Source organism: Penicillium cataractarum (assembly GCF_028827025.1).
Source record: "Penicillium cataractarum strain IBT 29864 chromosome Unknown utg000001l, whole genome shotgun sequence".
Classification (NCBI taxonomy): Eukaryota; Fungi; Ascomycota; class Eurotiomycetes; order Eurotiales; family Aspergillaceae; genus Penicillium; species Penicillium cataractarum.
The window spans coordinates 2,074,090-2,086,956 of NW_026622737.1; the positions used below are offsets into that span (position 1 = coordinate 2,074,090).

A 12,867-nucleotide genomic window follows, 5' to 3' on the forward strand; every position below is an offset into this window, starting at 1 on the left:
GTTCGCCCAAACACAACGCTCCACCCGCATGACCATTTTGACCTGCAATCTAATGCAATCCACACGACATTGAACGCCAGCCGCGACCGAGACACTGACTTGACGCGCTCAGATCCGCCATGAGTGTATCGCGCCGTCAACGACAATAAGACTTACGACAATATCAACACAACAACACGCAACAACGACAACAACAACAAAGCCCTTAGCCTCGCCGCCATGGCACGAGCAGCCGTCCTCCCTCCCTCCCCTGCTAAGCGGGGGACGCGCACGGCACCTCGTTCAACCCTGACTAAAACCACTGCCAGCTCCCAAGCCAAAGTCGTGGCCGAACCGAAGAGAAGAGGTGTGACCAAGACGACGACGGCTAGGAAAAACACGATGGCGAATGTCGACGTTGATTCAGATGATACCGAGGATGAGCTTGGCATGATGATGAAAGGCAATGAAGAGAGGCCTGTACGGCCTCGTGGGCGACCCACAGCTCGCTCTGCAACACTGGCCTCAACGGCATCATCAAGAACAAAGACGACGACCACTACCCGTCCCAAGAAAACGACCCCGGCGCCAGCTCGGCCCGAAACCCCTGTCGACAATGATGGAGGTGACGACGAGGCCTCGAAGGCAGAACCAGCAAAGAAACGGGTGGGTAGACCGAGGAAGAACACAGTACCAGAGACGTCCACCGCCGCCAAAACAGAGACAGCACCCAAGGCTCGGGGCCGACCAAAGGGATCAACAACGTCAAAGACCACTACCACTACTCGGAAGAATACTCGGGCAATGCCAGAACCCCAGGCAAGCAGTGAAAATGCTCTCACTAGGCATATCCGCATTGCTACGACCATGCGTTCGAACCTCCTACGCGGGCCCGCCAAGAAGAAAACAGTGACCTTCCAAGAGCCATCCGACTCAGAATCCGATGAATTGGAAGGACTTACTGCTCCTGCTACTGGACAGAAGAAGGCCCCCGCAAAGGCCTCTGGCAAAGCTGGTCTAGGCGCGACACCGATGCGCAAGGCTACTGGAACAACTACGCGTGGACGAAAGCCCGCTGTAGCCAAAACGAGCGTAGCCAAACCTCTGTCTCCTAAGAAGGACAAGCAGGTCGCCAAGTCGCTTTCCGCTTACGCTAGCTCGGACGGTGAAGAGGACGAATTGATTTCAGCCAAGTACGATGTGAAGAGTCCTGTGAAATTGGTCATTCACTCGCCAGTCAAGGCTGGCACCGAAGTCACAGGATTGAGCTCGCCTGTGCGCAGGATTAATTTCACTCCCAAGAAAGCGTCTAACCTGATCGATGAGAACGGTGAACCTAAACCCGCTACACCCAAGAATGGGTCATCTGCCACCGGGTTGAGCTCCCCTGTTAGGAAAATCAACTTTACACCCAGCCGCAGCTACAACGCTGCGCCCGATAGTGGCCATCTGGCCTTGCCTCCTGGCAAGTCAGTTGACTTCAGCGAATCGACTTTCATGTCAAGTCCTGCCAGACGACCGGAAGCTTCTCCATTCCAGTTCTCCCTTCGGGATACACCGAATCGTGGTCTGCTTTTCCGAGAAGACGCCAACGCTGCCGCCGAGTCGAACCTTGGCCAAGGCCCGCCATCCCCGCTGAAGATGTCGCCAAAGAAAGCTAATTTAGGTGCTTCTTTCTCTCAGTCGCCGGACAAGGCCTCGCTTCCGTTCTCGGCCAAGACATCACTTATCCAAAGCCCACCAAAGAGGATCCCATCTCCGTTCAAGAGCTCACTCTTCTCCTCTAAGAGTACATCCACTGTTGTTTCAGCTCTCGACGGCGAAGACACTGCAATTGTGCTTCCAATCCCTGAAACACAGCAGCAAAGCTCCCTCGTTTCAAGATCGGGCCATCACGATCTAGCCGTGGATGAAGACATCCAAATGGTCGAGGAAGTAGCTCGTGATATTTTCGGTATCGAATTGGAATGCCACGGTAGAAGCTCGTCTATTTCGCCCTCGCCACAGGAGCCCTCTGTGGTCGAAGAACCCTTGGAGCTTGAACCAGCGGAGGATGCCTTTGATGGGCCTGAAGCCGTTGATAGTTGTGCCGAAAATATCGATATTGACGAGAAACTTCAAGAGTTACAAGAGGAGATCCGCCGCGAACCCGAGGACTTTGGGACCATTTGCTTCAACACCATGGAAGAGCTCCAGAAACCGTTCCAAAATCTGCCGCAGGTCCAAAATCTGCCTGAGGAGAAGATTGTGGACCAGAATCTCATCTTGGATGATATTGATGACACGATGGAGACGGATATGGAGGAAGATATGGAGGAGGAAGGGGAAGAGGCCGAGGAAGCAGCTGCCGCCCCAAAAGTTCCCTTTGAGGAGGTGGAACAAATGGTCACACCGGAAGAGGAACCGGAGCAGCAATCTCCTTCGCATTCGGAACAAACTCTTGGACTGGATGCTCTCGAAGAGGCACAATCCCCAACTCCCACACCGCAAATCCTCGAAGAGTACCTTGATCTTGCTAGCCACGCACATGAAGACACAGATGAAACCGGAGCCGAAGAGGCTGAGAGCGAACATGGTCACCCGCAAAATGACGAATTTGATCTCGCACAAGATGAAGCCGCCGTCAATGTCTCATCTACACCGGAAACCCCCCGCAGCGTCCGCTATGCTGAAGCAGTCGAAAGCTTGCAGCGGTCTGCACAATCGACTACCTCTCTGGCTCATACTCCTCTTGCCCGTGAAATGAGTATTGAGTCTCCTTACGAGCAAGATAGCGCCAAGTCAAAGGACTGGCTGTTCGACATCAATGCTGACCCGCGCATCCCGGCCGAGGATAGCTTTTTGGATACAACACTGTCCGAGATTCCTTCCCCGACTGGTCATGCCATCTGCGATACGCCAAACTTTGCTGGGAAGCGAAAGTCGATTGCCAATTTCGACATCGGGTTTACACCTCTGGCAAGTAAATTTGACAGCTGGGAAACCAATACTCCCTCTCAAGCCAAGCCGGCCCGACCTCGTCGACGTGGCGTTTTCTCTCTTGTTGGACCTCTGGAGAAGCTCGCAGAACATGCTACACCGGCACAGGATGATGTGTCTTATCCCGATCTTTCACGCACTCCACTTGCAGACACGCCAGCCCTATTTGCAGAACTGCCCCTTCAGGCCAAGAGCGACGATGCTTGTACTCCCCCTCAATCCCCTCACACCCCCGAGTCTGCTGTGCCACAGCAGGCGCATTCTATGATCTACTCGCCAATCCGATTGGACATCTTTGAAGACCCCGAGCTTTCAGACTCCGAGGAGATGGTGCCGGAGTCAAAGCAGCCTAGTCCGGATATGGAGGCCCCTGAATCGACTGAAGCTCACGATGAGGGTTCACTATCCGATGACGATGACAAAGAGAATTGCGACTCTCCTGTTATTTTACCAGCCACTCCAATTAGGAGAGGAATCGACCACCTTCGAACAGTACACACTGTGTCAAAGGTGCCTTTGAAGGGTGAAGGCGAGGTCTCTCCTCTGAAGCTGCCCCGCAAGCGTGGCCATTCCCTTGAAAGCAGGTCCCCCACTCGCGCATCACCTCGCATGCGCAAGCCCGTCATCTTCCTTGGCAGTGAGACCGTACCAACATTTTCTCCGCACAAGGCCCCGCGAGCTTCAAGAAGCCCGAGCCCGAAGCGTCGCTGCAGCACTCCCCGGCGGTCTTTAGGAACACAGCCCGACATTCAAGTACCTCAGTCTCCATCTGTGGTTTCCAGCGCTGGCAAGACTCCTCGCAGGAAGAGCATTGTCAGCCAGCAGGCACTCCAGGGTGCCGTCGTCTATGTGGATGTTCATACGACCGAAGGTGAAGATGCATCTGGCATCTTTGTTGAGCTTTTGCAGCAAATGGGTGCTCGTTGTTTCAGGTCGTGGTCATGGAACCCTCGATCCAGCATGTCTCCTGTTGATGGTGTTGATCCCAAGGAATCCAAAGTTGGAATCACCCACGTCGTGTACAAGGACGGCGGCCTCCGTACCCTGGAAAAGGTCAAGCATGCTGGTGGTTTGGTGAAATGTGTCGGAGTTGGTTGGGTTCTTGAGTAAGTTTCATACGAAATAATGATTTGACAATACTAACGTATACTTCTAGCTGCGAGAGAGAAAACAAGTGGCTCGACGAGACGCCATATATGGTCGACAGCTCTATCATTCCCCGCGGCGGCGCTAAACGACGCAAGAGCATGGAGCCTCGCGCTTTGAGCAATGTCAATGGCACCCTAGTGCGCGTTCCTGAGCCGTCCACTCCCTCTGCCAGCGGACGCCGTTGCGGCGCTGACCGTGGCGCGGTGGAGGGATTCCGGAAAATCACACCCCCGACTCCCCTGGCCGGCATTCCATCCACTCCTGTTCTGCAATCCGATCGTTATCACGTTCCTGCCACTCCGGGATACAACTTTGACAACCTCGACGCTATTGGCATGTCTCCCGCTACCCCCTACTTCCTTTCCAATCGTGCCAAGCTGGTTCAGCAGTCTTGCCCACCTAAGCAGAGCAATCGTGGTCTGTTCGGAGGAGCAGAAAAACCTATCTTCAGTCTTGAACAAGACGATGAAGCAGAGACCAGGCGTCAACAGCGCGCTCGTATGGAAGCTGCACGACGCAAGAGTCACTTTTACAAACCTTCAGTTGAAAGTCCACTTGCAAAGTGACTTTAACCTTTGTGATACCTTTTTGTGAAATACATTTTTTGCTTATCCACTGTACATATGGGGAATTTTTTGGAGTTTCATTTGGTATGGTGTTTTGATTGGGGTCTTGTTTTGCATTTTCCATGAATACGAATCAATTATTCAACAAAATTCTTCTTTTTGTCATTAAGCTAGGATGTAAACGATTCGTCCTAGTAGATACCTGACTTCTTTCAGATCTACAATCATTTTTCACTCTCACAGATAACCGAAATTAACCGAAAGTTATGCCACTCATCTCTTGCTGGTTCACCTTAGACCTCGGACTCCTCGCGGTAGAACCCGGCCACGAGGAATGCAAGCTCAAGAGCCTGCTTCTCATTGAGTCGAGGGTCACAGAAAGTGGTGTACCGCTCCCCAAGCCCATCCTCAGTCAGACCAGCTGCACCACCAACACACTCCGTCACAGCCTCGCCAGTCAACTCGAGGTGCATACCACCCAGGAAAGATCCAGCCTGGCGGTGAATCTCCAGAGCTTGCTTCAGCTCCGAGAGAATATCGGTGAAATGCCGTGTCTTCACGCCGGAAGGTGTGGCTCGCCCGTTGCCATGCATGGGGTCGCACTGCCACACGGGGATATGACCCGAAGCCTGGACGGCAGCGATATGGCCGGGGAGGAACTGTGCGATCTTAGACGCGCCGTAACGCGAGATCAAAGTCACCTTGCCGATTTCCTTGCTGGGGTTCACGACATCTAACAAGCGGACGAGCTCGTCTGCGGCCATTGTAGGTCCGATCTTAATGCCGATCGGATTGGAAACTCCCCGGAAGAACTCAACGTGTGCGCCATCGAGTTGTCGTGTCCGGTCACCAATCCAGAGGAAGTGTGCAGAGGTAGCGTACCAAGCAGGTGCAGATTGGGCTGCCGCACCAAAGCCAGACTGGACGGGCTGCTTCAACCTTTGCGTCAAAGTCGACTCATACTCTAGCGAGAGACCTTCGTGGCTGGTATAGATATCTGCAGTCTCAACACCGCGATCTTTATCAATTCCTACCGTGCGCATGAACCGCAAAGCGTCTTGGACGGAGTTGACTATTTTCGAGTACTGATCCTTGATTGAGGGCTCGATAACGTGGCCGAGACCCCAGTCCATGGGGGAGTGCAGATCCGCCAGACCCGAGGACAGAGATGCGCGCATGTAGTTGAGTGTTGCGGCCGAGTGGAAGTATGCTGAGACCAGACGTGATGGGTCTGGCTTTCGGGATTCGGCAGTGGCGGCGAAGCCGTTAATGTTGTCGCCTCGGAAGGAGGGCATTTCAACTCCATCGACGGTTTCAGTTGGACTGGATCGAGGCCTGAAGAGTGGTTAGGGTGGCTCAGATGAAAGTGAAGGGAAATTGAGAATCTTACTTGGCGAATTGTCCCGCAATACGTGCAATACGAATGACGGGCTTGTTGGCACCTATATGCCATGGTTAATTTGGGCTGCTTTTAAGGAGGTGCTAGTTTTCATACCCCAAATCAAAATCAGACTCATTTGTAGCAAAAGCTTGAGCTTAGCCTCAATCATGTCTTGATTGCAGTAATCAAAAAGCTCAGCGCAGTCGCCTATTGGTCCAAGTTAGCCATAAGCACGATTAGTTGAAACTGGCGACACAGTGCGTACCGCCTTGTAGGACAAAAGCCTTGCCCAAGGCCACATTTTTCAAGCTGTTCTTGAGATTGTTGATCTGAAATGGTGTCAGTGGCTAGAAATCACAAAATCGGGGTGGAGGAATGATATACCTCTCGAACCGTCACCAATGGAGGCAGATTTTGTAGCTTTCCAAGAGCATCCTTTACGCCCTGAACATCCTCGTAGATGACATCCTGCTTGATGGGCTTCGCAGTCCACGCTAGAGTTACGACATGAGAATTTGGCCGAGATTCGGGTTGGGACGACGGTCGTCCCTGAAGAAGTGGCACGTACAGCTTGGACTCCAGTTGTCCATAGTGGATTTCCACCCCGCGTGCGGGAAAGTGGGACGATAGGTGGCAGATGGCGCTGGCAGGTAGATCCTCTGACAAGAGCCCTATTCAATTGAACAGGCTGACGGGGCAATTGGTTAGATACCACGTATCGAGTTCTTTGAATTCGAAGTCAACAAAGAACAAAAAAAAGCACAGTCACCAGGAAGAAAAGCCAGACAACAAATTCAGTTCGCCGCTTATTCGCGGAACCTGTCGGATGACTCATTTCGTCGCCTGACTATTCAGGCGTTAATATTTACATAAGTTGTTATCTTGGGGCTGGGCGCTTATCGGTGACGTTGTTCCTTCTCCAACCACCTTCAACACCGCTAAGACATAGTGGAGCTATACACTATTGACCGTTGACCGAACGAAGAGATTACCAAAATGTCCGACCCCATTCCATCTGCTACTGCGGATCCAGATACGGTGAATCAGCAGCTCCCCGCGAACGCCGAAGACCGCAAGGCTGCAGCCGCCCTCAACTCGTTGAATACAGATGGATTAGCTGGTGATGCAGCTTCCTCTAAGGGGCCATCAGGCGCAGACCAAGAGGCCTTGAGCAAGGCTATGAGCCGCTTGGAAGTCGCTGCAGGCCATGACACTGGGAAGAAGAAGGCGACCGAGTCCCAGAAGAAAGAGGCAGAGGTGAAGAAGAAGGTGGTTAAAATAAATGCAGCTGATGTTACACTTCTGGTATGGAGATATGATTATTGATCTCTTGAAATTTCCAGTATGGATCCATTTTCTAACCTTTCGTTGTTAAAATAGGCCGAACAGCTGGATTTGCATAAGAACAAGGCAACAGATCTTCTCAGGGCTCACGAGGGCGATGTGACACGCGCCATGAAGGCCTTCATCACTCCCTCAATTCAGACTTGATCACACTGCTCAATGACGCATGGGATGAGAGCGAGTCTGGATGATCAGACAACGATCTTCCGATGGAAAGTCTGATATTTACTGCTCATTGGCCACGAGCGGCCCGACCCCTCTTGTGGAGAAGATAAGACCTTCATAATAGAAGTGGGAACTTACGACTGAACGACCGCTAGACGAAATTAAGATGAATTGCAATGAAACAGAGTCTTCGGACAAACCGTATATCTCCGTTTTAGCAGACTTAACTATGTATCTCTTTATTAGGAAGGAGTGAGTCTGATTCAAGGAATCGGCTCCTCGAGTAGAGTTAATGGGCATTCGTCCAGTCCTCGTCTTGTAGAGCGTAGATATCTTTAGTTTGTCCAGAGTACCTACCGAATTCCGAGGTTCGTCAACACTGTCTAGCTGACGAAATCACAATTGACGTCAGGCCAGGACCGATACTTGAGGGCAGTCCACTTTATAGTGGATTCGCCAAGAAAGGGTCGGGAGGGCCTCGGTGACGATCAGAGGATCGCGTACCATCAAAATTTTCAGCCTCTAGATATAATTATTGATGCAAAAGCATAGGTCGCTTTTCAATTTGAAAATCCTTGGTCTGTTACCTGACTCGACCGAGTATCATGGTAGGGGATGTAAACTATTTGCCATACCTCCTATGCATGAAAAGGTCCTAATCATAGTACTCGTTCATCAATGCACGACTTACAACTAAAAAAGAAGCATCCACTTAAGGAGCTATTTCATGCACCCACTTTACAGGTGGGTGCATCTACCAAGAATCCGGTTTGAGAGCAATGACGATTAATCTCAGTGTGTAGTATTCTGAATATCACCGAAATTTGCGTGTTGAGATAACTAATAAATACACCGATAAACAACCTTCTCCAAGAATTGAATCTACTTCAATCACCATTGTCTAGCCATGACTGAATTGGCTCCATCATTGGGCCACAGCCCAGACAGATCGCCTTCTGCTAGTGGCACAGAGAGTTATCCTAGCAGCGGGGTACTCAGCACAGACACTGAAAAAGAAATCATTCCCTCGACAGAAAAGCGCGAGCTTAAAGAGGATGACTGTTACGATAAGCTAGGATACTGTTGGCCAAAGTGGAAAAAATGGTCTTATCTCGTCGCAGTGGCTTTTGTTCAAGTATCGATGAACTTTAACACCTCAGTCTATCCCAATGCAGTCAAGCCTCTATCAGCGGCCTTTGGTATTGGTGAACAAGAAGCCCGTACTGGTCAGATGATCTATCTTGTTACTTATTCAATCGGATGTGAGCTCTGGGCACCCTGGAGTGAGGAGTTTGGCCGTTGGCCGATTCTCCAGCTGTCCATGTTCCTCATCAACATATGGCAAATCCCGGCAGCACTGGCACCTAACTGGGGTACCATTGTTGTCGCACGTGGTTTGGTAAGCTTCTTGAGTCCATTATCGATTTTATGATGCTGATCATTGTTAGGGTGGTATCTCTACCGCTGGTGGCAGCGTTACTCTCGGTCTAATCGCAGATATCTACGAGCGCGAAACGCAACAGTTCCCCTTAGCCTTCATTGTGTTGTCCTCCTGTATTGGTACTAGCATTGGCGGTGTTATCGGCGGACCGATCGAGAGATGTAAGATGAGATATTGGTCTATTACAGGAAGGGATGCTAACATACGCTCTGAATTAAGACTTAGGATGGCAGTGGTTCTTCTGGATTCAACTCATCTTCGGAGCCGTCACGCAAGCGATTATTTTCTTCATGCCTGAGAGTCGTTCTACCATTCTCATTGACAGGGAAGCCAAGCGACGTCGTGAAACAGGAGAAGACCCGAATGTATACGGACCGAATGAACTGAAAAACCCTCGTGTGTCGCTGAAAGAGGCGGGCATGATCTGGATACGCCCTTTCCACATGCTTTTGCGAGAGCCTATCGTTCTCTGTCTGTCCCTTCTATCCGGATTCTCAGACGCATTGATTTTTACCTTCCTCGAGAGCTTTTCGATTGTCTACGAGCAAGGGTGGGGATTCGGTATCCTTGCACAAGCCTGGGCAGTCATTCCGATCAATCTTGCCTACGTTCTCGCCTACTTCTCATACTTTCCTTGGTTCATGCGAGACGGTGCTATCCGTGAAGCCAAGGGTGATGACGCACTTCCACCCGAGCGCCGCTTAAAGTGGCTCCTATTCCTTGCGCCGTTCGAGCCGATCGGCTTGTTCGGATTTGCTTGGACATCACTTGGGCAGAAATATGGCGTGCACTGGATCGGCTCGATGATATTTTCCACCATGGTTGGCATTGCTAATTACGCAATCTACTTGTCTTCGGTCGACTATATGATTGCATCCTACGGGGTATACTCCGCCTCCGCGTGTGGTGGAAATGCCTTTGCTCGAGATCTTCTTGCTGGTATTTCCGCGATGTACGCGACGCCAATGTATACCAATATTGGAGATAAGTGGCATGTCGAGTATGCTAGTACAATTCTTGCCTGCCTTTCCTGTCTTGTCGTGGCTCCCATTTATGTTTTCTATTGGAAGGGTCCTCAGATTCGCGAGCAAAGCAAGTTTGCTCGGTCCTTGCAGGCAAAGCGGAAGGAGAATCACGGCCGACGAGTCAGTCAAACCAAGGCCGAGCCATAAATTCAAGCTAGATTTGAATTTCATGGAAAATAACGATTATGAATTTGGGGGTTTAATGGTTATTCTTATGATCATCTCTTACGACCTTCGTGGTCCAAACTAGAGCTTGATTCCCTGGGCTCTTCATTTTGTGCTCAAATATAGATGACATCGAGAACCCTCACAAGCGAGACATCAATCAAGACCGCCACACATCATGTTGGTTAGGCTGAATCGGACAGCCAGTAGGAGCAACATAAACTCTGTTGTCACCACTCTCCCAAATAACGGTGCCATTCGGCTCCACCTTGTAGTACTTGTATTCAAACGGAGTACCTGCGGCAATAAGCTCGACACTGGCAAACCACAAATTATCCGTCTCAGTGTACAGGTTCGCCGTGAGTGGGAACCCATTGCTCGTATCCCAGTTGCCGAGCGCACTGACATTGCCAGTCATGTAGACATTCTCGCCATAGAAAGTGTTCTCAATCAAATAGAATGTGATTGGCACAACGTCGGTCGCGGGGACGCACCCAGTGCTTGTCGGGAAGGCCGAAGCGACAGCCTGGTAAGTCCCTGTGACGGGCGATGCGGAGCAGGTAGTTGGAACGGCATTTGCGGATTTCTCACCCCATGAGGCAGGCACGATAGAGGAACGACGCTGTACGGCTGTGATGAAGGAAGCGTAAGACCACGTTAAATCGTTGGCTGAGAGGGGAACGCTGGTATTCCGGTTATATTGCTCAGCCAGAGATCCATTAGAGGGAGTGTATTCTTGGACGAGAGTCAAGAAACCATCCGCATAGGCCCGAATGGCTGAGGTAAGAGTCTTGTAGGTTGAGCTGTGCGCCGAGTAGGACCCCTTCTTCACGGAAGCATCGAAATCTTCAAAGAACGCCAAGGAAGTCGCGGTGACATCGAGCTTGCCAATCTTATTCCATTGGTACAAGGCATCGTACAGCAACTCAGCGGCGGCTAGAGTAGCAAGATACCTATACGAAGTGGGAATATTTTAGCACACTGGAATTGGAGATCCTGGAATTAGCATAGATGTAGACCTACCATGGATTACCCCCTTGGTAAACATCCTCTGGGTACCGACCAACGTTCGCGGCCGAACCCTCTCGAATGCCGGCATTGATCTTATAAATTGAACGGAAGGAGTCGACATAAACCTTGTGGTTTGCGAGAGCCCTGGCTGAGCAAGGCTGGAAGGTCGAATCATCACATGCAGCTTCTGGGTCAAAGGTGTGGATGCTTCCCAGGATCGAGTTCAAATCGATACCGGAGCGACTGGTATCGAGGTTGATGTTGGCAGTGATGTATTTTCCATTCCAGAAGCTCTGCAAGAAGCAAAGGATCTGGGGTGCTTGAGATTTGCAAGCAGGGCATGACTTGCCGAGTTTCTGTGCCAGACTTGATCCCTGCACCAGTGCGCGATGTTGAACAGCCAAGGTGAAGAAAGATGATCCGTCAACCTCTTCCCAGAGATCGAACCCGGTATTGTTCCAGTACTGGCCCACGTATGCCAAATCATTTGCAATGATGGGCCACATAATATCTGCGGCTTCAGACTTCTGGCCGTGGGAAATCAACCAGTCTGCGTATGTGATCATAGCTGTCGCTCGCAGGGCGGGTCCATCACGCTGAGGCCGGCCCCAGGAACCGGAAAATGGGTTTAGATCGATCTCAAACTTGGGCTCACCAAGTCCAGAGCCATCTTGCAGAGTTCCAGATGGATTGGATACATTCTGCAGCACTGCCTGTGACGAGACATAATTCCGAATACCGGTTTCCAACTCTTTGGTACTGATTGAATATCCACCACCAGAAATTTCAAATAGGTCGATCAAGCACTTGATTGTGAGTGCTGAATCACGAGTCCATGTGTAATAGTCTATTAATAAAGATTAGGCCTGTTCTAACAAGGAGAAATTTGTAACTTACAGTCTGGGTTGGCCATGTTTGGGCTAGCAATGAACAAGCCAGCAGCTGTGCCCGGTGTCTTGCTGCCTTTACCACCCAGATTCTCGGAAATCCCTACAATAGATCGTTGACCCTCCTTCGATATAAATGATGCCAAATCGGCACTCTTTGCCGTCGGACTCGCAAATGTCAGCGACCCAGTCCAAAGGACGCTGGCAACACTGGTAAAAAGTGTGGCGCGCATCTTGACCCGCGTTCTAGTCAGAAATAAGAAACCGGCCGCGTCTATACTGCGCAAATGAGATGAAGTGCAAGCGCAGGTACTTGATTGTGCGCCGCCGATTTACGCCCTTTTATACTATTCTGCATACTAGTATTCTGCACTATTGTTCGGCAGTGCCCCGGAGTCCACGTAAATTTCCGGTAATTCCCCGCTCTCGACGCCTCCTCTCGGAGGTTGAAGTTCCCAATCGCCAGATGGAACCTTTACTAGTCCCTAAAATTTCCTAGTCTAGTATTTTTTCTTGGGGAGAACGTACAACTAAGCGAGGTGGAGTCATGGACATATCTTTACCCCGGGCGCTACTGTACCGCGTATATCGCCGTGTGGGGTAGTTGCGGCCAGTCAATGCCTCTCCTTGTCCACTAGCTCACCCACGTCTAGTCCCGGGTGAATCTAGCCAATAAGTGAGAATTTGAGCAGATCTAGAACCTTCGGCTTAGAATGGGAATAGAAGACTGGCAGAAATAAGCATTCTTAGGTCGAGACACTACACGTTGAGTAGT

General features: G+C 50.8%; 5 protein-coding genes across 5 annotated transcripts; 3 read left to right on the forward strand and 2 right to left on the reverse strand.

The window, feature by feature from the left end:
• Window positions 1-219: 219 nt before the first annotated feature.
• On the forward strand, window positions 220-4,673 carry N7496_000723 (uncharacterized protein; the record flags this gene model as incomplete). The annotated part of the gene is made up of 2 exons (XM_056693654.1): window positions 220-4,064; window positions 4,115-4,673. 2 exons carry the CDS (start codon window positions 220-222, stop codon window positions 4,671-4,673), a joined length of 4,404 nt encoding a protein of 1,467 aa, XP_056560383.1.
• Window positions 4,674-4,966: 293 nt separating this feature from the next.
• On the reverse strand, window positions 4,967-6,644 carry N7496_000724 (3-deoxy-7-phosphoheptulonate synthase class II; the record flags this gene model as incomplete). Its single annotated transcript, XM_056693655.1, has 6 exons — window positions 4,967-6,008; window positions 6,064-6,115; window positions 6,169-6,261; window positions 6,320-6,383; window positions 6,439-6,548; window positions 6,623-6,644. 6 exons carry the CDS (start codon window positions 6,642-6,644, stop codon window positions 4,967-4,969), a joined length of 1,383 nt encoding a protein of 460 aa, XP_056560384.1.
• Window positions 6,645-7,050: 406 nt separating this feature from the next.
• Window positions 7,051-7,545, forward strand: N7496_000725 (huntingtin-interacting protein K; the record flags this gene model as incomplete). The annotated part of the gene is made up of 2 exons (XM_056693656.1): window positions 7,051-7,359; window positions 7,435-7,545. 2 exons carry the CDS (start codon window positions 7,051-7,053, stop codon window positions 7,543-7,545), a joined length of 420 nt encoding a protein of 139 aa, XP_056560385.1.
• Window positions 7,546-8,470: 925 nt separating this feature from the next.
• Window positions 8,471-10,176, forward strand: N7496_000726 (sugar transporter; the record flags this gene model as incomplete). The annotated part of the gene is made up of 3 exons (XM_056693657.1): window positions 8,471-8,962; window positions 9,012-9,165; window positions 9,224-10,176. 3 exons carry the CDS (start codon window positions 8,471-8,473, stop codon window positions 10,174-10,176), a joined length of 1,599 nt encoding a protein of 532 aa, XP_056560386.1.
• A 178-nt stretch (window positions 10,177-10,354) lies between these two features.
• On the reverse strand, window positions 10,355-12,325 carry N7496_000727 (putative glucan 1,4-alpha-glucosidase; the record flags this gene model as incomplete). Its single annotated transcript, XM_056693658.1, has 3 exons — window positions 10,355-11,147; window positions 11,218-12,052; window positions 12,103-12,325. The coding sequence occupies 3 exons, from the start codon at window positions 12,323-12,325 to the stop codon at window positions 10,355-10,357; spliced, it is 1,851 nt and encodes a 616-aa protein (XP_056560387.1).
• Between the last annotated feature and the right edge of the window lie 542 nt (window positions 12,326-12,867).